The sequence below is a fragment of the Crinia signifera genome, chromosome 2, assembly GCF_055691185.1.
Source record: "Crinia signifera chromosome 2, ASM5569118v1, whole genome shotgun sequence".
Lineage (NCBI taxonomy): Eukaryota > Metazoa > Chordata > Amphibia > Anura > Myobatrachidae > Crinia > Crinia signifera.
In genome coordinates this window covers 221,496,404-221,522,995 of record NC_139218.1, presented here as the reverse complement: position 1 = coordinate 221,522,995, position 26,592 = coordinate 221,496,404, and the positions used below count along the sequence as shown (strand labels likewise).

General features: G+C 44.9%; 1 protein-coding gene and 1 pseudogene across 1 annotated transcript; both read right to left on the bottom strand.

The window, feature by feature from the left end:
- Positions 1–12,669: 12,669 nt before the first annotated feature.
- Positions 12,670–13,656, bottom strand: LOC146058489 (lysophosphatidic acid receptor 1-B-like). The gene has a single exon (XM_083170779.1). It carries the CDS (start codon positions 13,654–13,656, stop codon positions 12,670–12,672), a length of 987 nt encoding a protein of 328 aa, XP_083026905.1.
- A 10,884-nt stretch (positions 13,657–24,540) lies between these two features.
- LOC146061927 (5S ribosomal RNA) lies at positions 24,541–24,659 on the bottom strand (annotated as a pseudogene).
- Positions 24,660–26,592: the final 1,933 nt, after the last annotated feature.

Below are 26,592 nucleotides of genomic sequence, written 5' to 3'. Positions count from 1 at the left end.
GGATTGAGTTCCAAAAAGATGTTGTGTGCCGGAAGCTGAAGTACGGTTCTTATAATTGGTACTCTGAATCAGACCGAGCCGGGAAACTAATGTCGTTTTTAATAAAACAAGATAGACCCCCTAATATTATTCCCATGATTAAATTAGATTCGGGTGATATATGTTCAGAGACCCCGTTAATTGTGGCGGAATTTGCCCGGTATTTTGAGGGAATCTATAAAACCAAGCTCACCTGTGAGGATAAGGAAATTGAACAGTATTTAAGTAAAATTGACATGCCCAGAATATCCCCGGACGATAGAGAATTCCTAGAGCAGCCTATTAGGATGGAGGAGGTAGTGGAATCCATAAAAACACTTAAAGGGGGTAAGGCACCAGGGTTGGACGGGCTTCCCGGGGAAATGTATAAAAAACATCTGAGCGTTATGGGGCCATATCTATATAAGGTGTTTCAGGGTATGGGGTTGGCAGGAGATATCCCCCCCTCTATGAGGGAAGCATCAATAATTATGCTGTTGAAAAGCGGCAAGGACCCAGTTAAGATGGATTCGTATAGACCCATTTCCCTAATAACCTCAGATGCCAAGATATACGCAAGGATCCTGGCAAATAGACTTAATAAAGTCCTTGGCCAGATAATACACCAGGACCAGACTGGCTTCATGGCTGGTAAATCCACCATGACAAATCTGCGGAGGGCCTTTGCGTATATTCAGCGTATGGAGTGGAGCTCAACGGAGTCAATACTTGCATCTTTCGATGCAAACAAAGCGTTTGACTCCGTCGAGTGGAGGTTTCTTTGGGCAGCGCTAAGGGCATTTGGGATAGGAGAGGGATTTATTAGATCAATATCCCTGCTGTACCAAAATCCATTGGCCCGGATATCAATAAATGGGTACCTGTCCCCTCCCTTCACCTTGACCAGAGGCACGCGGCAGGGTTGCCCACTGTCGCCGCTACTGTTTGCGGTGGCAGTGGAGCCCCTGGCGTGTGCACTGAGATCAATTTTTTGCGTTGGTACCGGCGACCACCTGGTTTCTCTGTATGCGGATGACCTTCTGCTGGGGACGGCGGAGCCCCACAAATATTTTCCAAAGGTATTGGAGACTATACAAATGTTTGGAACATACTCAGGTCTGGTAATGAACTGGTCGAAGTCGTACGTACTGCAGCTGGGGGGGGGGGTGCAAGCTAGTTTTACCACAGAACTTCCCATTACGAACAGTGGATAAGTTTAAATATCTGGGGATTACCGTTTCTAAGTCAGCAGCAAGCTTTATTCAGGATAATATTAATCCCCTGATAGAGGAGGTTGGGAGGAAATTCCGATGCTGGTCAAAGCTGCCGATCGTCCAAGTAGGACGGATTAACCTGATAAAGATGACCGTGCTGCCAAAGCTTAACTACATCTTGCAACAAGCCCCAGTCTTTATAAAGAAGGACATCTTTGTAAGGTTAAATAGTCTGATTTCTTCATTTGTATGGCGTAATAAGAGTCCCAGGATTAGGCTGGAAACACTGAGCAGGGACAGAGATAAAGGCGGGCTTGCTCTGCCGGATTTAGAGGCATACTATATGGCCGCTCAATTGGTCCATGTGTGCTCCTGGCTCCGGCAGGACGAAGGCCTAAGGGAAATAACTCAGCTGGTAGAATTAATCGATCCGGGTATATCGCCTATGCAAAGACTAATGGTTAGGGGACTGCATCGGAATCTCCCGCCAATTATAGTACAAGCAATCAAGGTATGGAGATGGGTCAATAAACTAGTCAACTATCAGGGGATAGACCCGGATACCTCGATTTATTCTCTGCATACGGTAAAAGCCATTAGTTTAGCCCAAGGTAGGATGGTGTGGAGTCGATGGGGGATTAGCGCCTTAGGCCAGGTACATCAAGGCGGAAGGATGAAACCCTTCCCTCAACTACAAAATGAATTCGAGGTCCCGGCAACTATGTTCCTTAATTACCTTCAACTACGGAGTGCGTTAGGGAAGTTTAGCAAGAACGAACCTCTCCTGTTGGAAGAGTCCCCATGTAAAACATTTCTGAAGCAGTTAGCCCCGGGAAAATGGCTCTCAAAAATGTACAAATATATACGGGTGCATAGACAAACGGAAATGCTCAAATCAATCAGGGATAAGTGGGTAGGGGACATGCCACAATTGGAGGAAACAAGCTGGCCCGGCGCCCTACGAGCTCCCTCCGCTTTTTCGAACCTGATGAGGGTACAACAAATTCAATTTAATATCCTTCATAGGATATACATGACTCCGGTAAAATTAAAAAGGTTAAACGAAATGAGAGGGGATGTATGCCCTAAATGTGGAGCAGGAGCTGCAACTTTTTGGCACCTCCTGTGGGAATGCCCACGGGTACATAGGTTCTGGGTAGAGATAAGTGACATTATGGTTTCACTGGGTATATTAAGGACAGCTTTAAATGAATGCAATTTAATACTAGGAACCTGGAAGGTAGGCCCCCTTACGCAGGATAAAATCCAACTGGTTGGAAACCTGTCGGCACTGGCAAAGGTGATTATAGCCAGGCACTGGATGGCAGCCGAGGGCCCCAAGGTGGATGAGTGGATTAACTTGGTGAACTACACTTACGACCATGAAAGATATGTGTATGCCTCACGAGGGAAAATGCAGAAATTTCAAAGGATTTGGGCACCATGGTTTCAGTCCAGGCACTTTAAAGGGTTGAATAGAGGGGGACAACGGGGAAATAATGTCTGTTAGGATGTATATATTTATTGTTGATTGGCACATATCTTTAAATGAGCACGACGTTATAGAAATTGTATTTTTTCGTCCGACTAAAAACATGATAAAAGTTGGAAGAGGGCGGTAAAACGCCGTTTATTTTATGTGTGTAAATATGTAAGCTAGCTACATGAGTGTTGGAAAGCTTGGAGTATGTATAGTGATAAAAGCACAGATGGCATATATCACATATATATAGTAAAATATATCCTCTAGAATTATGCACAATGAGATGTTTAGACGTATAGGTGAATTTAGGCCACAATAAGGTAGGGCTGGAGGGATCAATGAATTATTAAGAGTGATAGGATAGTAGGAATGACTGGCCGTGTTCATCATAGAACCTTGTCCTTGAGGGGGGGGGGGGTGTATTGCGGAGATATACCCAATAGGGAGAGGCATGCTAGGCATAGGTTAAATAAAATTGTGGCAGCTTTGTTGTATAATGGTCTTCATATCAATCATATGTAAAATGCGATAATGTTGGTGTTGTATGTATTTGTATGTCTGTCTTTTTATGTATGAAATTTCTATAAATAAAGACTGAATTAAAAAAAAAAGAAACCAATGGGGAAGCGGCACCTACACATCTGCCTCAGTGACAGGGCTGTCACTGAGACAGATGTGATAGGACAGCAAATACAGGCTGTCATACACTGACAGCCTGTATCCGCTCTCAGAGCCAGCCCTATCTGCCGGGATCAGAGCGTGCAGCAGCAGCTGGACCAGCCGGGGGACACTAAGTACCAGACACCCCCTCCCCAGAAGCTATTACCTGCAAGGGTCGGGCACTGGCAGCGGGCATCTGCAGTGGCAGGTATCGGCGGCTATAGTAGCAGGCAGCACCGGCGGTAGTGGGCGCAGGGGCCAGGACGGTAGTGTTCCTTGTGCTGTGTGCATGGAGCCAGGTAATGTGCCAGAGTGCCCCTGCAGCCGCACACGTGAAAGCGCACACTCCGCTGACGCCTGTGTCCTGTCCCCGTAGCTGCCGCTGAGAAGCGCAGTAGAAGAACCAGTGGCTGCAGCAGGGGGTCTGTGAACGGGTGTCCGGTGGAAGAGGAGGGTGAGCGCATACACCGGGAGAGCAGGGCACGGAGAGGCAGCCCTTCCCGCTGCGTGACAAGAGCACCCTTCTCCTGGTCCTGGCTGGGGGGTGGCTGCTGGTACACACAGACCGCCCGGCCCCAGATGTCTGCTTTATCTTCCAGCCTCAGACTCGAGGGGCCGGACTGTGTGCTAGCAGCTTGGGGGAGCACAGCATCGGGTGCATACATCACTGTGTAAGGTGACTTCCAGCACACACACACACATATATATATATATATATATATATATATATATATATATGTGTATATATATATATATATGTATATGTATACATACACATATATATATATATATATGCTTGGTATCAATCAATCAGAGCCTCACCAGTGACTGACCTCACCGCACGTCACTGCTATTCTGCCTCTATGGAGGTCGTGGATCCCCACGAGGGAAAGTAGCCGACGGTCGTCAGGAATCTGGCTCTGGGTATTTTGACAGTCGGGATCCCGACGTCGGGTGAATGCCTGTTGGGATCCCGACTGTCGGGACCCCGTCCAGCACCCATAGTAAGCATGTGTGAGGAAATACTGCTACCTTTTTATTGCTGGCCAATGAGCCTTACGCATGTGAAATCATTATTGCCTGGCGTGCGAATTTGCAGCAATGCACTTAGGTCTGAATAACCGCCATACATAGTCATCCTAACACTACCCCCCCCCCCCCCCCCATAAGTGCCTTATGCTAATGGTTATGGTATATTAGATCTACAATGTCTAGGTCTACAGTCATAAGGTCGGCCACTATTGGTTGTCAGGTTCAAAAGATCGACAGGGACAAAAGATTGACAGTAAAAGGGTCGACATGGCGAAAAGGTCGACACGGAAAAGGTTAAAATGAGTTTTTCATTTTTTTTGTTTCTATGTAGACATAGGTCGGAATGCACACTTCCTAAGTGTACATCATCCCCTCATATGCTTGGCACACTATTATATTCTCCGGTACTTGTGTAGTTTCACGGCGCCAGCATGGCGCCGTGCTACTTCCGGGTTCTACGCTCGCCACAAACTATGTTAAAAAAAGTAACTTAACTCCATGCCAACATGGATAGTTCATACCCCCACTATCCATGTTGGCATGGAGTTGATTTTAAATAGCGTGGCGAGCGTAGCGAGCCACCGAGCCCGCAGCGTGGGCGAGCGAGGCGAGCCCCGCAAGGGGACTCAGATGCACGGCGCCATACTGGCACCGTGAAACTACACAAGTACCTATTCTCCCACCACGTCGTAGTGGATGGTAGTGTAAGTCGGCTTAATTGAAAAAAAAAAAACTCATGTCCACCTTTTTCATGTCAACTGTTTGACTGTGTCAACCTTTTGACTTTCGACCTTTTGACCATGTCGACCTTTTACCTGTCGACCAATAGGTGTCTACCTTATGACTTGACCTAGATACTGTAGATCTAATGACTGCATACCATCCTAACACTCCTTCCCCGCCGCAACCTAACTTAAACCCCCCCAACAGCCTAAACCAGTGGTTTCGCAGCCCAGTGACAAGGCAGCTGCGGTGCCAGTGTCCCAAGAGGCAGCCCCTTTTGTAATTAGCACCGGGTGGGGGCCTGGAGTGAGTGCCGGAAGAGGGGAATGAGTGCCAGGAGGGGTGCGTGGATTGAGTGCCGGGAGGGGGAGGGAGCACGGACTGTGCACTAGGAAGGGAGGCGGGTAGTGGACGCCCTGCTGGTGTGAGGAGTGAGTCCTGGGAGGAGGCGGGGTGTACGTATGGGATGAGTCAGAGTCATCCAGCTGCAGCATGGGAGGCTCAGGAGGGATGAGCAGGTAGCTTACAGCACTTACCTGTGCCTGCGGTGAGATGGTGGCGGCTGCGGCAGTGTACGTAGCAGGAGAGTGTCTCCTGTAGCATAGTAGGGAGCTGTAGGGGGGAGGGAGAGATGGGATGGTGCTATAAGTGATTTTTACATGGAAAGGGTGAAGCTGGCAAGGGGGGAAGTCTAGGACGGTGCTGCATAGTAGGGAATTATAGGACTGGGGGAGCAGAGCCGGATTAAGGCAGGACTCTGGGGGTCAGTACCCCTAGGCCCCACTCTCTGAAAGTGCCCCCTCCAGCCGTGGATTGAATCTGTCAGCATTTCGATCGGTGGCACTGCTCCCCACCACTGTCAGCCAGCCATCACAGCCAGCAGCACTGCAGAGCCAGCGCAGGCTGTGACGGCTGGCTTCTGCGATATGGGAGATCAGTGATTGTTTCATCCTACTACAAACCACCAAGCTCACTATAAAATTAATTGTATTTTATTTGCATGTGAAATTTTCGCACAGGCCACCTAGTTACCCATATTAATTATTTTGGCTTAAGGGTACTTTGAAAAATTCATGGAGATCCAAAGAGTGCCTAAACCTAAACAGAGCTTCATCATGTGCTGATGCGCTGCCTGCTCCAGGGGACATCGCCAGAGGGAGGAGTTTGCGCTCCCCCCACTTCCTACCTTGCCTTGTTGAGGCAAAGCAGGAAGTGTTATATTGCGCCATAATAATACATCAATCTACCCCATTGCATACCTCCCAACTTATGGCCTGAAGAAATAGGGACAAGCCCGAAAAGGGGGCGGGTGTATGCAAATGAGGGCGCGGCTTATGCTAATTAGCCACAACCTCATTTTCATGCGAGAATAGACGCTGTGCGCATGCGCACAGCGTCTATTCTACTAGATTGGGGGGTCTCCCAACTGCCACCCCCCGCAGCGGGACAATGCCTGCCGCGGGTGGGACAGCGGGACAGGACCCGAAAATCGGGACTGTCCCTCTAAAATCGTGACAGTTGGGAGGTATGCATTGTGCCTGTGTTCCCTTTGACAACTTTTTGAAAATAAACCATGTGCAAGTGAAGAGTTAGAACCTAATGGTATTTACTTTATGGATTGCTAGCCGTTTGCAAGGTGATTGACAGGAAGTCGGTGTTTGGAGGTAGTAACTGGACGTTTCATGGGCGTGTTGGAAAAATGAAGATATGCCCAAGCATTTTAGGGGAGGGTGCAGAGCAGGCAAGTGCTGGGCAGGATAGCATATCCTCCAACATTTCACAGCTTACAAAAGGTACACTTGAAACACAGAAGAGGTGTGTTTTTAACACCTAGGTTACGTGTCAATTAAAGGGGGTGTGTCAAATGGACTCCCTCACTTATTAATATTTTACATTGGGGGCAGTCAGTGCTGGCTGGTTCTGGTTGTTTACAGACTACAGTGTTAGTTGAACTTTATCGCAATATATCCGTGTCCTCCCCGGCTGAACTCTAACCACGGGGGGCTGCAAAGACCTCGCCTGTGGCACAGGATGCTACAGAATAAGGTGAAGGGAGGAGCCACCTGTCATCACTGTGCTGAGCCTAAAAACTGGTACAATCAGTACAGAAAGCTAAAAAACGGTACTGTAATGGCTAAATTGGTACAGTTGGAGGCTATGGAATAGGCACTCTTCCCGCTGTGCATCCTCCAGGAAACAGGCTGTGCTGCAGTAGCAACTGGCGGCCAGGAGATTTCAAAACTCCCATTGAAATGAGTGGGTGGCCACTGATTGACTGAAAGAGCTCTCTCAGCCAATCGGCAGCTGCCCATTCATTTGACCATTCAACTTCCCTGGCAGCTCCTATGGGGCACTTTTTTACATGTGATAGATCGCATGCAATTTATTACATGTAAAAAATGGCCAAATCATATGAGATCCCTCCAAAGGTGCTGCCGAGGGAGCTCAAGGGAAATCGGGTCCAACTTGTCCTTAGATAAGAATTGTGTAAGACTTGTGACTTAGTTTTGCGAACAGGGTAAAAATGCACCTTGACAAAAGGGGTTAAGCCCCAAAACGTTGGTCTTTGCTTCACAGCTTAAGTATAGCATGTTTTGTACCAAGTCCTCGGAGTGTCAGCCTCTTTTTCTTCTGCATCAGCTCACCTTGGGAAGGGCACCGGGGCGGCTGTACTCACAGCGATCGCCCAGCCCGGTACATGGCAGCGGCTTATGTTGCAACACTGAGGAATATTGTTCCAAATCATTTGCATTTAACAATTTGAACAAATACATGTAACTTTGAGGAGATCGCCTGGTGTGTGAAGCAGAGTTTCATTTAATTTCACTTTTCACTTGCTGTCTACTACATAAAGGTGAAATTAAACCATTTTATTAAAATAAATGTAAAAAAAAAAAGTAAGCAGAACCTGCCCCCTCACTTCTGTGACATCAAGTTCTACAGAAGTTGGCTGGACTAAAAATAAAAAAATAAAAAATTTTGCTGGTTGGAAGAAAAGTTGGTTAGATGTGTGGGGAACGGTTTTAGTTGGACTGTCAAGTTGGATGGTTGGAGGTTTGAAGGGTTTTAGAAGAGTTGGTCTGATGTGTGGCCAGCATAAGCAGGAGTTGCAGAGAGTCTACATTAGGGACTGCTGTGCCCAGATAGCAGTGATAGTGACTGCAGCAAATCACTGCCCTTGCAAATTCCTTGATGGTACTCTGGGAGATTTAATTTATAATGCAGGGCAGCAGGAGATAAGAACTTCAAACGGGACTCTCCCACAAATTTCGGGAGAGTAGAAATGCGTGCAGAGCAGCAAACAATGCCTAAACAACTTTTCCTTTCATCACTAAAGTATGGAACATTTATGTGTATGAGCCACATATGTTACAGCACCATTCTCAGCCAGCATGTTTACACATCAATCAGCAGATCATTGTTTACAGTGTCCCAGATTGTATAGTTGCTTATCACCCCACATCTTGTTCCTTCAGCTTCAGAAATGTTATGAAATTAATACAATTGTTTTTCTAACTTTCTTGTGAACACCCAAATCAGGTATCCAACTAGCTAACAAACTCCTTATACAGATAAGTGTAAATGGTAAGTGTAAATGTTATTCCATTAAGGTATAAACTTATTTTTATTTAGTACTAAGTTATACAAATGTTAATGTTTAAATAGTATGAACCTATTTATTCTGAAGTTCTATCCACCAAGCCCCCTCCCAATCCCTTTAATTAAGTATTCAACTCACAAAGGAGTTGCACAGGTGGATACATAGGTACATACTGTATGTATCCAGTGTCTATATCAGTGACGGCTTACCTTAACACTCCAGCTTTTGTTGAACTACACATCTCAGCATGCCCTGCATCAGTTTTAGCATGGCCAAATAGTAAAACTGATGCAGGGCATGCTGGGATGTGTAGTTCAACAACAGCTTGAGTGTCAAGGTTAGCCATCACTGGTCTAGATAGACAGTCGCTAGGTCTACTCCAAAAGGTCAACATGCAATAGGTCGACAGGGTTAAAAATGTCAACATGGGGAAGGTCGACATAGGAAAGGTCAACATGGTCAAAATGTCAACAAGAAAATGGTAGACCCATTAGTTTGTCACAATTATTTTGATGTGAGTGTCGGCAACTGACACAAATTTTTTGGGTGTCAATGTCGCCAACTGTCAGCAGCCATTGACCTTGTGACCCTGTCGACCTAATGCATGTTGGCCTTTTGGAGTAGACATATTGACTGTCTATCTCTAGACACTGTAAATCTATCAACAGGAACCAGAACCAAAGGTTGGGAAAACTAAGCTAGTCCAGAGAGAACAGTCTTGACACAGAGGCGCTCATTCTGGTTGCTTCAGTCCCTGGCGAATTCGTAATGAGACCGATGTTTCCGCACTGCGCATATTCACATATGCACATGTACAAGGCTTCTGTGCATAGTCACTGTGGCGTTCACATGGTGGTGGTGGTGGGGGGGTCGGATGGAGGTGAGCAGGAGGCATTCCCACCAAAATGGTAGGTGCGCCCAGGGGAAAACACTGGGTGCACCAATGTGAATGCAGGCAGGCACCTGCCTTCTGGGGGTGGGCAGCTGATGTCACAGGACGTCAGCCACCCGCCCCGCTCTCGGACCCGGATGGCGCAAGTCTAGGTCATTCCAGGCTGACTTCGATTAGCGAACAGGGTAAAAATCATTAGATGGTTGGTGACCACAGAGATATTTCAGCCCCGTACACTACCCTGCGAATGGATGTATATGCAAAACATCCATTCGCAAAAAGCAGCAGTGATGTGCAGACCGCGGTAGGGGGGGTGGGGGGGGGCATTCGCATGGCGGCGTGTGGCATTAGCCGTTTTTCACTGCTTAGCGAATCAATCAGAATCACCCCCATAGGACCTTCATTTTTTACACACACAGAAGCCCACAAGGGCTACCTTACCAAAACGAAAATATATGTTTTTTATTTGTCATTTTATAATTGATCGCCTATATTGAACCCACTTAGCTTAGTTTTATTCAGATGCTGGCACATTTAGTTCGGGTAATGCTAGGATATATGAGGAGACAAAGATAGCATAGACTAACAAAAAAACTAAGTATTCAATTACAATTGAAACATATGGATGAGACATCAAAGATATATATATATATAGTCTGTATAAAATTGAAAATCTTGCAAAGTTCAAAAGCCATACTTGCAGACACATCACACAAGCAGCTGTGTAATTTGATTTTTTTCTCCTCAATTACAAAAAACAACTCTCACAAGTTGTCTGAAACTAAAAAAAAAAAAATCATTCAATTGGGTCAATAGATTTATATAATTATCATAAAATCAATGAAGAATGCAACATATTATATACTGCAATGTACTTTCACTTTGAGCCATGACAGTTTTTACTTCACTTTGAGCTGTGACAGTTTTTAGCTCACAAACTCTCCACCCCCAGTTCGTATCTGCTCGTACCTCCAATCTATGTCTTCACGGCTCCCTCTCTCCATATCCAGCAAGTTGGAAACAGATCAGTGACCCTGCAAAAATTGCTTTCACTTTCTGTTATGACATATTTTAGTACACAAAGGAATCATTTAGTCCTTTATGTGGTCACTTTAAGGTGAGGAGAAATATGGAATAAATCTATTCAAGTTCATAAGAAAGAAGATGACAAAAAAATATTGGCTATATATTCAAATCGACCTGCATGGTCAGTTGATGAGAGGAGTCGTTCATGATGCGCCGGGTGCAGGCGTATCCCCAAAACCATCAGTCAAATCGGACTGTCCTTCCTGTTATTTATATTCACTGTTTGGGAGGAAATCATTGCCGGCAACAGCACGCCTCTCACTTTTGTATGAGATCTGTCTGCCAAACAGTGTGGCTCTTGTCGGCCAGGCAATTGAAGTCCTACCTTTGTATACCTTCAAGTAATAATCACCATGGAGTAAATGATTACCTTATTAAATCATTAGAATTTAGTTTCTTCCACTTGCAAGAAACATATTATATGACAGCAGCATCATCTGAACCTAATTGTCTTATGTTACATTTCAGTTACCGATACATACCTTAAGCCACACACCTATACAATTATCAGTACAATAACCTGATATCAGCTGATCAGTCCAATAACTGTAGGTGTGTATACAGGATCATTGGGGCAGATGTATCATAGCAGCGCTTATCGCGCCGCTATGATACTTCCTGCTTCACCTCAATAGCGAGGCGAAGCAGGAAGGGACATCGACAAGATGTATTAACATCTTGTCTGCCGAAGCGGGGGAGCGCTAACTCCCCCGTTCGGCGATGTCCCTTTCTGGAGATAGCGCATCAGTTAATACTGATGCGCTATCTCCTGTACCCCGGCCGGCCGCACTGGGCATGCGCGGGATCTCGCTGTTCACGCGAGATCCCCAGCGCAGCCCACAGCTGACAGCAGGGACAGCGCTGTCCCTGCTGTTTAGATAGGGCTTCGCCAGCCTGAGGCTGATGCTGACCGTTCATACATTCGGCCTGCTATCATTTTGATAGCAGCGCCGATATGGACAGGGGAGCATAGCGCCCCTGTCCATTACCGCACGCTAGCTCCATCATGCATGGGGGAGAAGCGGTATCGTGCGCTGATACCCTTCTCCCCCATAACGACAGATAATACATCTGCCCCATTAGCCTATAAATAGTATTAACCCTTTGAGTGTCAACTGAATTTGTCAAAATAGGTGTGCAAATTGCCAAGCAAACATTTTTATTCATCATAATGACCTGTAATGTTTACCTTCTATTTTACGCAACATTTTTTATTTGCATTTATATAACAAATGTGAGTTTTAGCAGATATTTTGTACATCACTCACGGAGATGTTGGCACTCAAAGGGTTAAACGCTCCTGGAAATGGTCTATTTAGGAGGTTACATCTTATGAGCTGTTTAATATTTAAGATAACCGACTTCCAAATTCACTGAGAAATAGCTCAGTACAGTATGTACGGGGTACACATGCAGTTATGCAGTGTGAGGAAAGGCACTAGGTAGAGGATTAAAGGTTAGGATTGGGGGCATTAACCACCACTGAATGACAGCGGTACTTACCATCACATGACCGCTGTATCCAGGAGACGGAGAAGACAGATATCCAATAGCAGGTAAGTCAGCACTGCTTTGGCACGCACTGTTTGCCAACATTCTAATCGTGTTGAAATTCCAACTGGGTCAACATGGTGATTGCTGGTATGATAAGCAAGCTGACATAATGAATGTCGACATAATATAAAAAAACTATTGAAGAGTACACAATCTATTATAACAATAAATGTCATATTTCATTACATTTGCTGGTAATACTAGCAGATGAGCGACGGGGTGTACGGCTCTCCATAGCGTTGTGCTATGGAACGTCGTAGACCCCTGGGAAAATCGCTAGAATGGAAGATAAGCGCTCAGTGGGTATGCACGGAGTGATTCTCAGTCTAGCGATTTTCACCATCATCGTTGTCCATACAATAGTGGTCCTGAGTCAATGACTATGGTAGAATGTGTTATATATAATTCAGGCATTCCCAAGAGTCAAAGCTGAAACTTGATTGCTTAGCTGACATCTGCAGTGCATAAAACTGTTACTCAAAGTTTTACATTTAAATTTAAGAGTGTAAATAACAGGGTTCCCTAAGGAGTTCAGTGTGATCATCATAGCAGTGAGGTTGCGGAACACAAACACACTTGTGTGTAGCTCTTCTGGGCAAATGGTATTGATGACATCCCAAAGAACCCCAGCAAAGAAGGGAGCATACGAGACAATAGCAAGGATCCAGATAAAAAAGCAGGTCTTGGCTACTTGCATTTCAGCTGCTTTATAGGTACCATAGTCGTGCTGCCCGTGTGCCAGCATGCGCAGTTTCTGCTTCCTTAATATTAAAATTATTCCACTGTAGGTTATAAGAGGAAAAACAAAGGCAACAATGCAGTTCGGAATCGTGATGAAAACTAAATAGTCAATACAGAACGGTCCATAAAGTGTAGATACGTTTTCATCCTTACGCAAACAGTCCCATCCCATAAGAGGCAGAGAGCCAAGAATAATAGCTACTGTCCAAATAATGAACACTGCCGACAGGATCTGATTCTTGGAAACTCGACATTTAAACCAGGATATTTTAGATACTGTCAGATAGCGCTCAATGCCAATGCTTACTAAGTTGTATACTGTAGATAAAATGGATATGGTGTAAGAGACATAGGCGATGAGGATCTTCCACGACCCAACTATGGTGCTGTCAGGATCTGATATAAACAGCAGAGAAATCCAGAGGCCAGATAAGCTTGCCAGAAGATCAGAGACAGCCAAGTTGCAAAAAAGTATAAAAATATATTTAGTAAGGTCCTTGGAAAATGCTATAGTAAAAATCACATAACAGTTAAATGCAGCAGACACTAAATTAGTGATCATTTGACACATTCCTAGTGCAATAACCACATTGGGACTCCATAAATGAGAGCTGTTCCTTTCTTCTTGGGTGCAATTCATTAAATTGTCCATGGTCTTCTAATAATGTATATGCCTTGTCAGTGTGTGTTAATCCATGTATATCAGAGCCTTCTTCTCTTTAAATGGCTCATTTACAGTAAATTGCTTTGTCATATTAAAAATCATATCTTTCTAAAATTAAACATTAACCTCAAGTATTTAAAATAATATTTGTCAAATAGCACAGCTAATGACAGTTGCTAAGGTAAAGAGTGGGCAGATAATAGTATCACCTTTTAAATCTCCACCACTGTCATTATCTGGAGATTGCCTGGGACATAAAAGCAGGAAATTACTATTTACAGATAAGCAAATTTAATACAGGTTAATTAAAATGATGTGTTTAAAATTGCAATTTGCAAAATACCCCCTTTGGCAAATATAACTAATAAACATGTACAGTTATTAAGGGCATGACTCATGTCTGGTCGGTATTGCACTGCCACAATGAAGCCGTTGTACAATACCACAAGGAAGCTGCTGTGCATAGCCCAGGGTTGCCTACTTTTGAAGTCAGCCCAGAGAGGAGACTGTCAGCAGCACTTTGGAGGGGCGGGGCCTGATATAGACATCATCAAGCCCTGCCCCCCAGTACTGCAAATCCCACAATTCGCAGGTCTTCGAGGAGCCCCTCCCCCGAATCATGGTAATACCGCTACGGCCAGGGGGAGTCCGGGGTGCCGGGAGATGGACCTGATTTTTGGGAGCCTCCCGGCCATTCCGGGAGGGTAGGCAGCCCTAGCATAGCCTTTCTACCAATTTTATCCCCAAGATGACTTGTTTCAACTGCAGTCTGCATTATCCATATCACAAATACATTATGTTAGGCCTAGTGATGTATGCCATGTGCGCAGTGAGTGCACCCCACACACACACTGCACCAGTGGCTGTTTTTACCTATGGGCTGCAGGGCTGCAGCCCTCCCCAGGTAAAATCTGCCACTGTCTCTGCCTAAAGTGAAGCCAGATGCAGTCTGTGAGACTGCACTGGCTTCAATGTGACTGGCAGTGACTTCCTATTGAAAGTCTGACCTGCCAGTCACTCAAGGCATCCCATCGGGAGGTGTTCCCTCCCTCCGGGAAGCCTCTCTCTGCGCAAAATGGGTTCTGCGCATGCGCCAGAACCCGGGAACCTGATCAAGCCTCTGGGGGCTGCTGCAAAGGCATCCCACAAAGGCTTGGGCCAGTGCATGCGCAGTATGTATGAAGGTACTGCGCATGCGCTGGCCCCGTGCAGGGAACAGGGGTGCGCGCCTGCGCGGAGATCCGGGGATGGATGCAGTGGCTGGGGAAGGCAATGGCCGCGGCAGTGGAGGGGGGGCTGCAGCCCCCTCCTTTATAATGGTAAGAGCCGCCACTTCACTGCACCCATTTTAAACACTTCCAGAATTGACATAAAATGGTGCTGCACCATAATTTCGGAGGTCTGCGCATGCGCAGTAGAGTCTGTGCGCTCTAGTGTGAAGAATCTATTGCGTTTGTGGTGGAACACTGCTGCCGGCAGAGAGGAGGGGTCCGAATGTAGGAGGCTGCACACGGCTTCTTTTTCGCTCTTAAAGCACCCCGGTTAGGCCAATAACAAGGTCTCAATAAAGTTCTATTTTTAGTTCTCCATATAAAATCAGTTCTTCAATAGTGGTCCAATGGGACCACTACTATAAATAATGTATAGTATGACACTGGGATGTTCTTGTAATGTAGGCTGAAACACTTGGGTATAAAAAACCAGGTTGCCGCACGGGTGTGTGTGTGTGTGTGTGCGTGCTATCAGGTTGCCGCGCGCGGAGCGGTTGGGTGTTATCGTGTTGCCGCGAAGTGTGTGTGGGGGGGGTGTGATCGGGTAGTCACCAGGCGGGTGCTATAGGGCTACCGCCGGGGGGGGTTTTGGGGTGCTATTGGGTTGCAGCGGGGGGGGGCTAGTCTGCTTGTCTCCACTTGCAGCAGCTCCAGGGGTGGCAGGGAGGACAGCATGGCTCCAGTTCCGTGGCCTTCATTTTAATCCTTAGCAGCCGGCCAGGGGAGACAGCGGCGGCCCAGTCACACGGGAAAGCGGACAAATCCGGGCCGGCCCACCGGAAAATGGCCCGGTTTCCCGGTGGCCCAATCCGCCCCTGGTCCCTGCTCATTCACCACACTGCAATTCATCACTCCGGTCCAGTCTCTGGTCAATCTCTGGTCAGCTCCACAGTATCCTGCAGTTTTTCTGTCACGTGTACACTGTCACTCCTGTGTGATTCAGACACCACTGGTACTCAGTCGCAGTGTGCTACAGTGATAAAGTACCATGCACTTTATCACTTCTGAAAAAAGAAAAAGCACTATATATAAGTGTTAGTTTAGGCGCTGTTTGGTATATATAAGTAAAAAAAAGGTAAAAATATTCATGAAAATTATATAAATTAATATTTGTTTAAAAATGTACATATAAGTCAGCTGCACTTCTCTTTATGCACAAGTGTGTGTGCATGGAACTATCCTACACCCGTGCACAGAGAAGTTTATCATGCACCGATGAAATGATAGAGCAAAGATATAGAACGAGAAATAATTGAGTTACTGCGCTATTAATTGTTTATAAATGCACCATGGATGAATACACTCACACATGTAGTTTTGAATTATTCAATGGTATATCACATTTATTGAAAAAAAAAAAATATATATATATATATATATATATATATATATATATATACACACTGTGTGATGGCCGGCACTCCCAATTTGTAGGCCCAATGTGTGCTGACCTGGTGCCTTCCAGCGTGGACCCTCCGGTCCTGTTATAAGATGAGGACGGGCAGTACGCCCGAAACATGTTGGAGAATAAATAGCACTTCTGCACGCTTATTGAATCCGAGAGTGCCGCCTGATTCTTGCATCTTATATATATAAATATATATATATATAAATATATTCGAGGTGGCCACCTAAGAAAAAAACACAACAAATATTACACTCACTTTAAATACATAGATAGTATTGGGATTTAATAGGTACTGTATATTCCTCTTTAAGATTTAAAGTGCTCCCAGTCCAGCATCCACAACCTGCTAGTTTTAGTGGTCAAATACAAATGTAACCACAGATGTTTTTAGCTTTGGGTACTAAAGTCAGTGTCTCTGTGTGGTACTTTTTCAGTTACATAGATATATAGCAGCAATCCGTTACACTGGTGACCCTGTTGTAGGTAATAGGGTTTTGTATGCGCCAATTTAGTGCTTCTCTCACCTGTGTTTCCTTGCGCTCGAAGTGTTAGAGTGGGTCAAAGCTGAAGTTTCCCTCCGATTGGTGGGGGTGAGTGGGGAGCTGGACCGTGGATGTTCTGGCTGGTCTTTGCTCAACCCACCTTGACCGAGCCTGTTGTTTGAATAGGCAGTGGCTGACGTCTCTCTCACTGGCGCAGCCAGCTGCCGGCACTCACCCCGGAGTTCTCCGCTGCCGCTTGCTGTTCTCACTTAAGCTGGTTGACGTGTGGTCAGTTTGGGATGCTCTCTCCTGTGCGACTTTGGTGAGCGCTGGGAGGTGCAGGTTAGGTTGCTGGAAACCAGGGAGTTCACTAACGCGTTTCGCCCTAACAGGGGGCTTTATCACTTCTCCTCCCTTATCACTGCTTTATACTGTACATCTACCTCACATTTTCTTGGTTTCACATCAGGAACTAAACTGAACAACAATCAGGAAACTCGCTCCCATCATGCAAACCCCCTGGTAAAGTGTCATCCTGCAGGGTCCTAGCAGGATACACATCTATATTCCTCCCTTCAAGAACATGGTAAAAGCGGAACAGAGTGTAATGAGAATAACAGGGAGGAATAGAATTGGTAAAGGGAATTTATGTAACAGATAGTCCTGAAATCGGGAATTAGGCTTGCATATACATCCTGACTAGGTGGTATACAGGGGCATCATGGGTGGCTGTACATGGATGGTAATAGCTGGAGGTGCCATTGAGTTAGAAGGTGTTTCATTATCGACTGAAAAAGACATAGCTGACAACCCAGAGTGTGGTGTGGTGTGAGGAGGGTCTGTGACATCCACTGTTATACTGGGTGCAGTAATAGTCTCTACAGGTAGACTTAACAGATGGTGACGATTACACTCAGACACAGTTCCATCTGCCTTAACAACATAACTGTTGGGTCGGCTGGCTTCCTTTAGGATGGTGGTAGGCTTGTCATATCCTCAAGTGGTCTGTATTGGAACAGCTTGTCTTGGAAGCAGCTGAAGGAGAATGTGCGCAGTACGGTCATAGTGTATTTTATTGGACATGCGCTTGGAGGCACTTGCGTCTTTAATTAAGGTTGTAATTGATGTTTAGTCATTGGTATTTGGGTTCTGGTGTAATGTCCCAATAACCATTGGCAGGGGATTTTATCCCATCCCGTGGTGTGTTGCATAGGTTTAAGAGCGTTAAGAAAATGTCAGTCTGATCTCGTGTGCATTTCTCCAATGGGGGTTTAATTGAATTGCATGACAATGATCATAAAGGTAAAAATTACGATAATACCCCATCTTCTTCATGCAAAAATGTAGTGGGTACAATTAAATATCCCCCTAAGTGTTAAGAATTTCAGAGGCCACCTAAACTGATGGGGAATGTAATACTTTTCTTTAGCAGCCCTCTCCCTCAGAGCAGACGAGAACTACTTGTAGTCCACGGATTGAATGTAGGAGTGGGACTCTAAACACACAAGTTCCTAAGGCGGCACTCCTAGATTATGGGGTCTTGAAAACCAGAAGTAGGCTGTGTGCCCTGGTGCCTTCCTATAGCGTGCTGGCCGTGGACCGCAGGCTAAATGTATAGGTTTTGTGGTTGGCGGCACTCAGTAAGAAAAGGAAAGAGCAGACCGGAATTACCAGTGTACACGCTCCTGATGAAGTCCAGCCTGGAACAAAGGGCATAAGAGACGAAACGCGTAGAGAGGCCTCTACTCAATCTCCTTTTAAACACCTCTAATTGCTTTATGTAAGTTTTATTTTTTATTTCATGTTTATGCACTTTATTAAAACTCCTCATTTAATTTTAATTGGAGTTCTTTCTTCTTTTTGGCAACCACCACTGCACAATTGTTGAAGTATACTTGTGGACTCACTTGGGGGACCAAATAAAAGGTCTAATTTGGATATCAGCCGGGGAGATATTGGTAACCAGTTTTACCCAAGGAGGGACAACAACAATCAGCACTAATTTATTACTACACGGTACGCACAATTTAAACGTAAATCACGGTGAAATCACTAATCTACTACACCATGATTTTTTAGACATTATTCACATTGAGATGATTCAACAACGTCCCACTAGGAGAATTACCAGCGGCCACCTGTCATTCAGGACTGTGTTTTAGAATATGGAACGATTACTTCAAAAGAACTAACGGTGAATCCAGATCCATCTTGGGGTAGAAGCGCAGGACATATATATATATATATATATATATATATATATATATATATATATATATATATATATATCTCGGAAAGGGGTATATACGCATATATCAAAATTTGATACAATCAGGTATTACAGTTCTTGAGATAATATTCACCCATAGATCCCCTTCGCCCCAATGTGGTTGGTGTATGCGTTCCTATAGGTGCCCTTCAGGTGGAGTCCTGTAAGGAAACCTTCTAGCAATTTACCAATGTGGTTTGTACAATCCTTGGATATTAGAGAGGTGGCATTCCTCCACAAAGAGTGGCTCGGCGAGGCAATGTGGTAGCTCCTGAAGATCTGGTGTGGTTACCTTTCTTTTGTATGTCCAAGTTTTTAAGAGCTGGTAGGGTTACTGGGCAGATGGGTGAAATGGGTCCTAGATGGCTGATGTAATAACACATCAAACACTGACGCATTTCGCTGCTCCTGAGCCTCTTTCAAGGTGATGTGGATTAGTCCTTGTCAGGGGAATAAATTCCCTTTTCAATTTAGCAATAATGCACACCTGTTAACATTGAATTAACAATAAAAACACAATCTATGTATATTTTGGACAAGGAGACAGACCTATATATATGTGTATTTTATTATCAGTACTTCACTTATATTGCTGGATTTCCGGATGGACATCACATCCGGCAAATGGAATGCAAGTGAAGTGCACATATTTCCTGGATGGTGGTTAACATCTAATTTGTTTTATGTTTTTATTTATATATATATATATATATATATATATATAGTCACACTGGAATAAGTATAGGCGTGGCAGTAAACTGTAGGATTTGGTGGCCGATTCAGACCTGTACATTACAGGCGAAATTTGCCCCCATTGCCGATGGTCGAGGTTTTGCGCAAGCGTGATCATGCGCATGTGCAAACCCTGGGAGTGACACACTTGCCTGGCCACTCGCACCAGGAGGGGCGGGCAGGGGAATGCCCAGCATTTTATGGGCATCCCCATAAAAACACTGGGCATTCACCTTTAGACGCAGGCCATGGCAATCCCTGCTTGGGGTGGCCAGCTGACATCATGGGCCTTATTTTGGTTCATTCTTTCTGACAAAATCCTTCTTAGATGGACAAAACCATGTGCACTGCAGGGGGGGCAGATGTAACATGTGCAGAGAGAATTAGATTTGGGTGAGTAATTTTGTTTCTGTGCAGGGAAAATACTGACTGCTTTATTTTTACACTGCAATATAGATCTCACTTTGAAGTAAACCCCCACCCAAATCTAATTCTCTCTGCACATGTTACATCTGCCCCACCTGCAGTGCACATGGTTTTGCCCATCTAAGAAGGATTTTGTCATAAAGAATGAACCAAAATAAGGCCCCATATGATGTCAGCGCCTGCCCCGAATTAAGAGGACAGCATGTAAATGAAAAGTCAGTCCAAGGTTACAAACGGCAGAAAAATAATTCGATGGTGAGCGACTATGGAAGGATTTTTTGGCCATGCGGCCACATACAAGTGGATGTGCTAGCGTACACATCCCCTCGCATCCTAACTATCCCCTCTCATAGTAACTATGCCTTTGAGTGATAACAAGGGAATAGAAGAAAGACTGTTATGTACGTGACGCACTGTTAGGACAAGAAAAATTAATAAAATGTAACCTTTAATTGTTTATTTTAAGATTTGCGACATATAAAATCAATTGCCAAGGAGGCAAAGAGGAAGAAACAAAATGTTTTTGAAAAAGGGGATATAGATCCTCTCAAATTGAACCCCAATGTCCTGTTCTCAGTGTAATTGCTAGATTAGGTGCGTGTTGCTGTATATCTTACAGTGTGTACCCACTCATGAAATGAACAAATCTGTTACAATTTTCACTTAATTAAGTTACTTTTATTTAATATTAGTTTATAACACAGATTGCTCCCAAGGACTGTGCAGATAAATTAGGACAGCAAAGTAAATATGTCTGTTTGGTCCTTTTAAACATCAAAAAAAGGGTTGCCGCCTAGTATCTGCACAGATATTGCGCAGTGTGTAGCACAGTCTTGAATAATAACAGACTACGGGGCCGGCTGGTAGTATACGTGCCGTATTTTACATCTAAAGTGTACCCGTTAGATCTGATATTGGGAAAACAAATCGTCTGTTAGTGTTCTCCGCCGTTTGTTTGGTTCCTCTCCGCAGGGAAAGTGGCTTGTACGTATGCCACTGTTCCCGGCTGTGCTGGTAGTGCGTCGGTGTCTGTGGAGAGATCACAGTCAGTGGTGAGGCTGTGATTCTCCAACTCGCAGACCCGCGTCACGCTCCGTCACTTGACACTGCGCCTAACAGAGGGATGCACCGGCCGGGTGCTGTATTTGCACTGGCGTGCTGTAATCTGAGTCTTGGGAGACCGTGGTCAGGTTCTGACCCCACAGCTCCTATCAGATGCGCCCTCCTATCCACTCACAGAGGGCGCATCTGATAGAAGCTGTGGGGTCAGAACCTGACCACGGTCTCCCAAGACTCAGATGTGATTACAGCACGCCAGTGCAAATACAGCACCCGGCCGGTGCGTCCCTCTGTTAGGCGCAGTGTCAAGTGACGGAGCGTGCCGCGGGTCTGCGAGTTGGAGAATCACAGCCTCACCACTGACTGTGATCTCCCCACAGACACCGACGCACTACCAGCACAGCCGGGAACAGTGGCATACGTACAAGCCACTTTCCCTGCGTAGAGGAACCAAACAAATGGCGGAGAACACTAACAGACGATTTGTGTTCCCAATATCAGATCTAACGGGTACACTTTAGATGTAAAATACGGCACGTATACTACCAGCCGGCCCCGTAGTCTGTTATTATTTAAGACTGTGCTACACACTGCGCAATATCTGTGCAGATACTAGGCGGCAACCCTTTTTTTGATGTTTAAAAGGACCAAACAGACATATTTACTTTACTGTCCTAATTTATCTGCACAGTCCTTGGGAGCAATCTGTGTTATAAACTAATATTAAACAAAAGTAACTTAATTAAGTGAAAATTGTAACAGATTTGTTCATTTCATGAGTGGGTACACACTGTAAGATATACAGCAACACGCACCTAATCTAGCAATTACACTGGGAACAGGACATTGGGGTTCAATTTGAGAGGATCTATATCCCCTTTTTTAAAAACACTTTGTTTCTTCCTCTTTGCCTCCTTGGCAATTGTTTTTATATGTCGCAAATCTTAAAATAAACAATTAAAGGTTACATTTTATAAATTTTTCTTGTCCTTACAGTGCGTCACGTACATAACAGTCTTTCTTCTCTTCCCTTGTTATTGCTCAAATTACTGTTGAAGTGACAGCACACCCCACATAATAAAGTCTATGAATATTGATTGAAACAATGGGTTACCTTATAAACACTGCCAGTGCGAATGTTCACCCCCCCCCCCCTCTTTATGCATTTGAGTGCCCTCCATTGCAAATGATGTTACAGTGCCACAGTTCAAATGATGTCACACTACAGTGCCGCCATTTCATATTGTGAGACATTATAGTGCCCCAGTTTTTATTATGCAACAATATAATGACTTCCACATTACAATAAGAAGATTATATTATGAAACAATATAGCTCCCTCCAGTTTATATTATACCATTATAACACCCACTACACTCCTCTTACTTAAAATATAATGTCACATAATGTATAATTCAGGCTGTAGGATGCGGCCCCATGTCACTTGACATCCGCAACCAGAGTACCGCAGAAAGTCTGGGGACAACGTGCGCCGATGATAATGATAGGCTGACAGGCTTAGCGTCTCAGTGTCTCCAGAATTGGTATGGACTGCAGCGCTGAAACCCGTCTACAAAAGACTCCGTTGTCTCCGGCAGTTCCACCACTGGTTAAATCCACTATAGTTACCCACGCGTACGCAATTCATTGTATTTTTAATATATCTCAACATATTTAACATATTATTTTTGTAGTATCTTCAGAATGGCTGCTTTAGCGATGCCCATGCTGAACTTCCAAGATTTCTGCAGCAGAACACAAGCCGGAAGCTGTCCTCAGTTTAGGCTACAGGGCATTTCCTAGAGCCACTAGCTCCACTAGCAGGAACAGCAGCAGTGAAGCTGGATTCTGGTGGGGGGTATAGGCTGATAAACCAGCCATGCTCCCCAGGATGGAACAGCACAACAGCGAAGCAGGCATTCTGGAGAGTACAGTGGCAGTGTAGCACAGCCTGCGTAAGCACTGTCCCAAAACTTCAGGGGTCAGTGATTTCTGCACTGTCCGGCCAGACATCACAGTAGCAGTGCAGGTACCAGCTTCTGTTTTTTTTTTCTTCAATAAATCCATTCCTAATCTCTCTGATGGGAGCTGAGAATAAGGATTTAATCATAGATAGCTTAGCTGTTCCCTGGCCGCTCATCTAAAACACTGGGAATTTTAAACTTTCCACTAAATGATTATTGGGCCCATTTATCAAACCATATTTGCAGCTAAATCCCCGAAAACACTAGTTTTTGGGGTTTAGTCGAAAATTAGACTGCACAGCGAGGGCGTCTGCACAGCGGGGGCGTCATTTGGTCCCATGGACCCCCTGCTGACGGGGGATCCCAGGAGAGGGCCAGTATCCCGGGAGGTTTACCCCCCTTTCCGGGACCGGAAAAGGGGGGCAAGCTCCCAACTTTTTAATCTCTGTAATCGGAACCTGTCCGATAAACGGGCGATGCTACAAGACATATGGACATGGCCTCGGACAAAGGGGCATGGCTTATGATTAACAGTTTCTTATATAGCACACACATATTCCGCAGCGCTTTACAGGGAATATTTGAACAGTCCCTGGCCCCAGTGGAGCTTACAATATATATTCCCTTTTGTGGGGTTGGGTTGGATTGGCACAGGTATAGATAAATGATAAATATGAATATCTAAATACCAACATACACACCGTTGCTCCGTTGTAGGATTTTGCGGCTGTTGTCTATGGTTGGTGGTGCTCCCAAAATGGAGTTCAATGTTTGAACTGAAGAAAATGGAGTCTGGAGGTGACTCGAAAGGGAACCCGACAAGGCTTTTTGGGGCACACTTATAAACAAAATAAAGAAATGAAAATGTAATGATGTCTACATGTTAAAATGTAACTTTTAATGATTCAACACTTAAAATAAAGGTTTGGTTCATCCCTCCACTTTGAAGGAATAAATCAGAAAAGACCCAACTCAGTGGTGGGTTTATAGGCATGTACAGCGAAAATTTCTTTATACATCAACTGTTCCTCTTGAAATACAATAAATGAAAATTCAAAATTCAAAAAATTGGACATCAGGGTTTTCTCATAGAGGAAAATAACAGTTGTGGTGGCGCAGGACACACCTACTCAGTATTGGACAAACAATGAAAAATAATGGGGGACAGAAAAATGGGATCAAGAAATGGGGTGGGGAGAAAGAGAAAAGAGATGACGGTCATGCATGACTCCCACAGCGCAAATGCTTCTGCTGTTATGGTAAGCTACAGCACCGACTATTCCCTGTTAGTTCCCCAGACAGGTACTGGGTCGGCCCATCACTGTTTAGCTTCTGGGTTCGGATGGTACCAGGCGATTTCAGTGAGGTATGGCTGTAAATGAAATAATGAGAGAGCAACGCCGATCCGAGTGAGCTAGAGTGTGCTTCTGCTGTTGGCTAACACCTGAGAGTCCCCCCCTGTTAACATGTATGCATTGCAGGGAGGTAGAATCTGGTGATGCCAATGAGAGAGTCACTAAAAATAGGGGTTGTGGATAGGAAAGCTGGTCGGATGTGTTAGTCTAGACCCCACTTCTGCTGTCCACAATCATACACAGTATAGGATTGCGGATGAGAGAGAGGGGGCAAGGCAATCCTCCCTTGAATAAGAAGAAAGGATAGTGTTGTGGCGAGTTGCCTGAGTGAAATAAGTAACAGTTACAGAAGGATTTGCGAGATTTGAAAAAATATAATAATGGATGAATGTACCCTCAGTCCAATGTAAGGATAGTGTTCCAGGTGTCAGGGTTTGAAGTGCAGTGGTAAACGCAGGATTTCAATGGGGGGTGGGCAGTGTTCGTGGTGGTAAGGGCAGTTGGAAGTCCCCTGTCACTCATTTCTCTGCTTAGTAGAGTAGAGGAGAATAGACACTAAGACAGAGGGAAAGAGGGCACAGCATCACTTCGGCAATCACTGGCAGTGATCTCCGGCTTCTTCCTACTGCCCTCCACCACTGTAATCGGGACATTTGGGAGGTATGCACTAGATATTTTTTTACAGGGTCCTTCTGAATAAAGTCATTTAAAAACTTGTCTAGTGTGTATCTGGCTTTAGGCCTGATTCAGGCCTGATCAATGGGCTGCAAATGTTTGGGAGCCCAGAGATCAGGTAAACCTCGCCATGCTAGTTTCTCCCCCTGCCCCTGTGCACGGCTGTGATTACTTTGGCAGTCATGCACACAGAGGGAAAACCATTCGCAATCACCCACCATCAAATGGTTTTCCCCCTGTTCACAGGTCTTACTCCATGCTGCAACAGCCATGGGGAGATGGAGGCCGCTGCTGACTTCAGTGGTCATTTCTCAGACTGGGTCCACCTGCATTTTTAGGTGGCACTCCTAGAAAATGCTGGGATGGCTAGCCATCGCTGGCTTCATTCGCAAGGGAACCCCGCAGGACTGTGAATTTGCAAATATTCTAATCTTAACATGTCACATGTTGTGTGCAGAAATTTCCTCTTGTGTTTTGTAATGTTGGAGTTTACCTGAATGTTTGCTGTGATTAATTAAATTAAAGTATCTGAAAACTGACTTTTCCCTTTGGTTCTGTAATAGCAGAGTCTACCACTAGAGGTCCTTCAAGTGAAAGCGATAACTAGTATGAAGCAGCAGTGACTATAGCAAAATGACGACAAATGCTGTCATACATTTACAGTCTATTCTGTAAATATCCTGGCACAAGTGGTATATACCACATTGCTTGTGAGCTGGGACGCCATTGGAATAAAATGTAATAATAATAATAATAATATACTTCCACTTTATTTATATTGGAAAAATTTTATTTTTCTAAGTACAAGATCTTTGATCAAATCTCAAAATGAATCTTATGTAACTCATCTGCTTGTATACATAGCAACATAGTTCTAATTTTGAACTTGGGATCATTTTGATGTATCCCAATATCAATGCATATAATATTATTAGGTACTTGTTTCCTATCTGGGCGCCCGCTAAGTTAATTGCGCACCATGCTATTCTCCGTAGAGAAATCTGATCGCATCGCATCGTATACATACACGATATTGAACGATGCGATGCGATGCGATCCGATTCGATTTCCCATAGGAAACAATGTTAAATGGATCAATTTACCCAAATCAGCATAGGGAAGAATGGTAAATGGGCCAGAAACCCCCAAAAAACCCACAGAGCAGTGGAATGTCCCCCCAAAAGTAGTTGACGCCACCCCGCCATCAACGTGAACCCGAAGCGTGGCGAGCGCAGCGAGCCCGCGAGGGGCGGCGGTACGCGTCCTCCGACCTTTTCATGCCC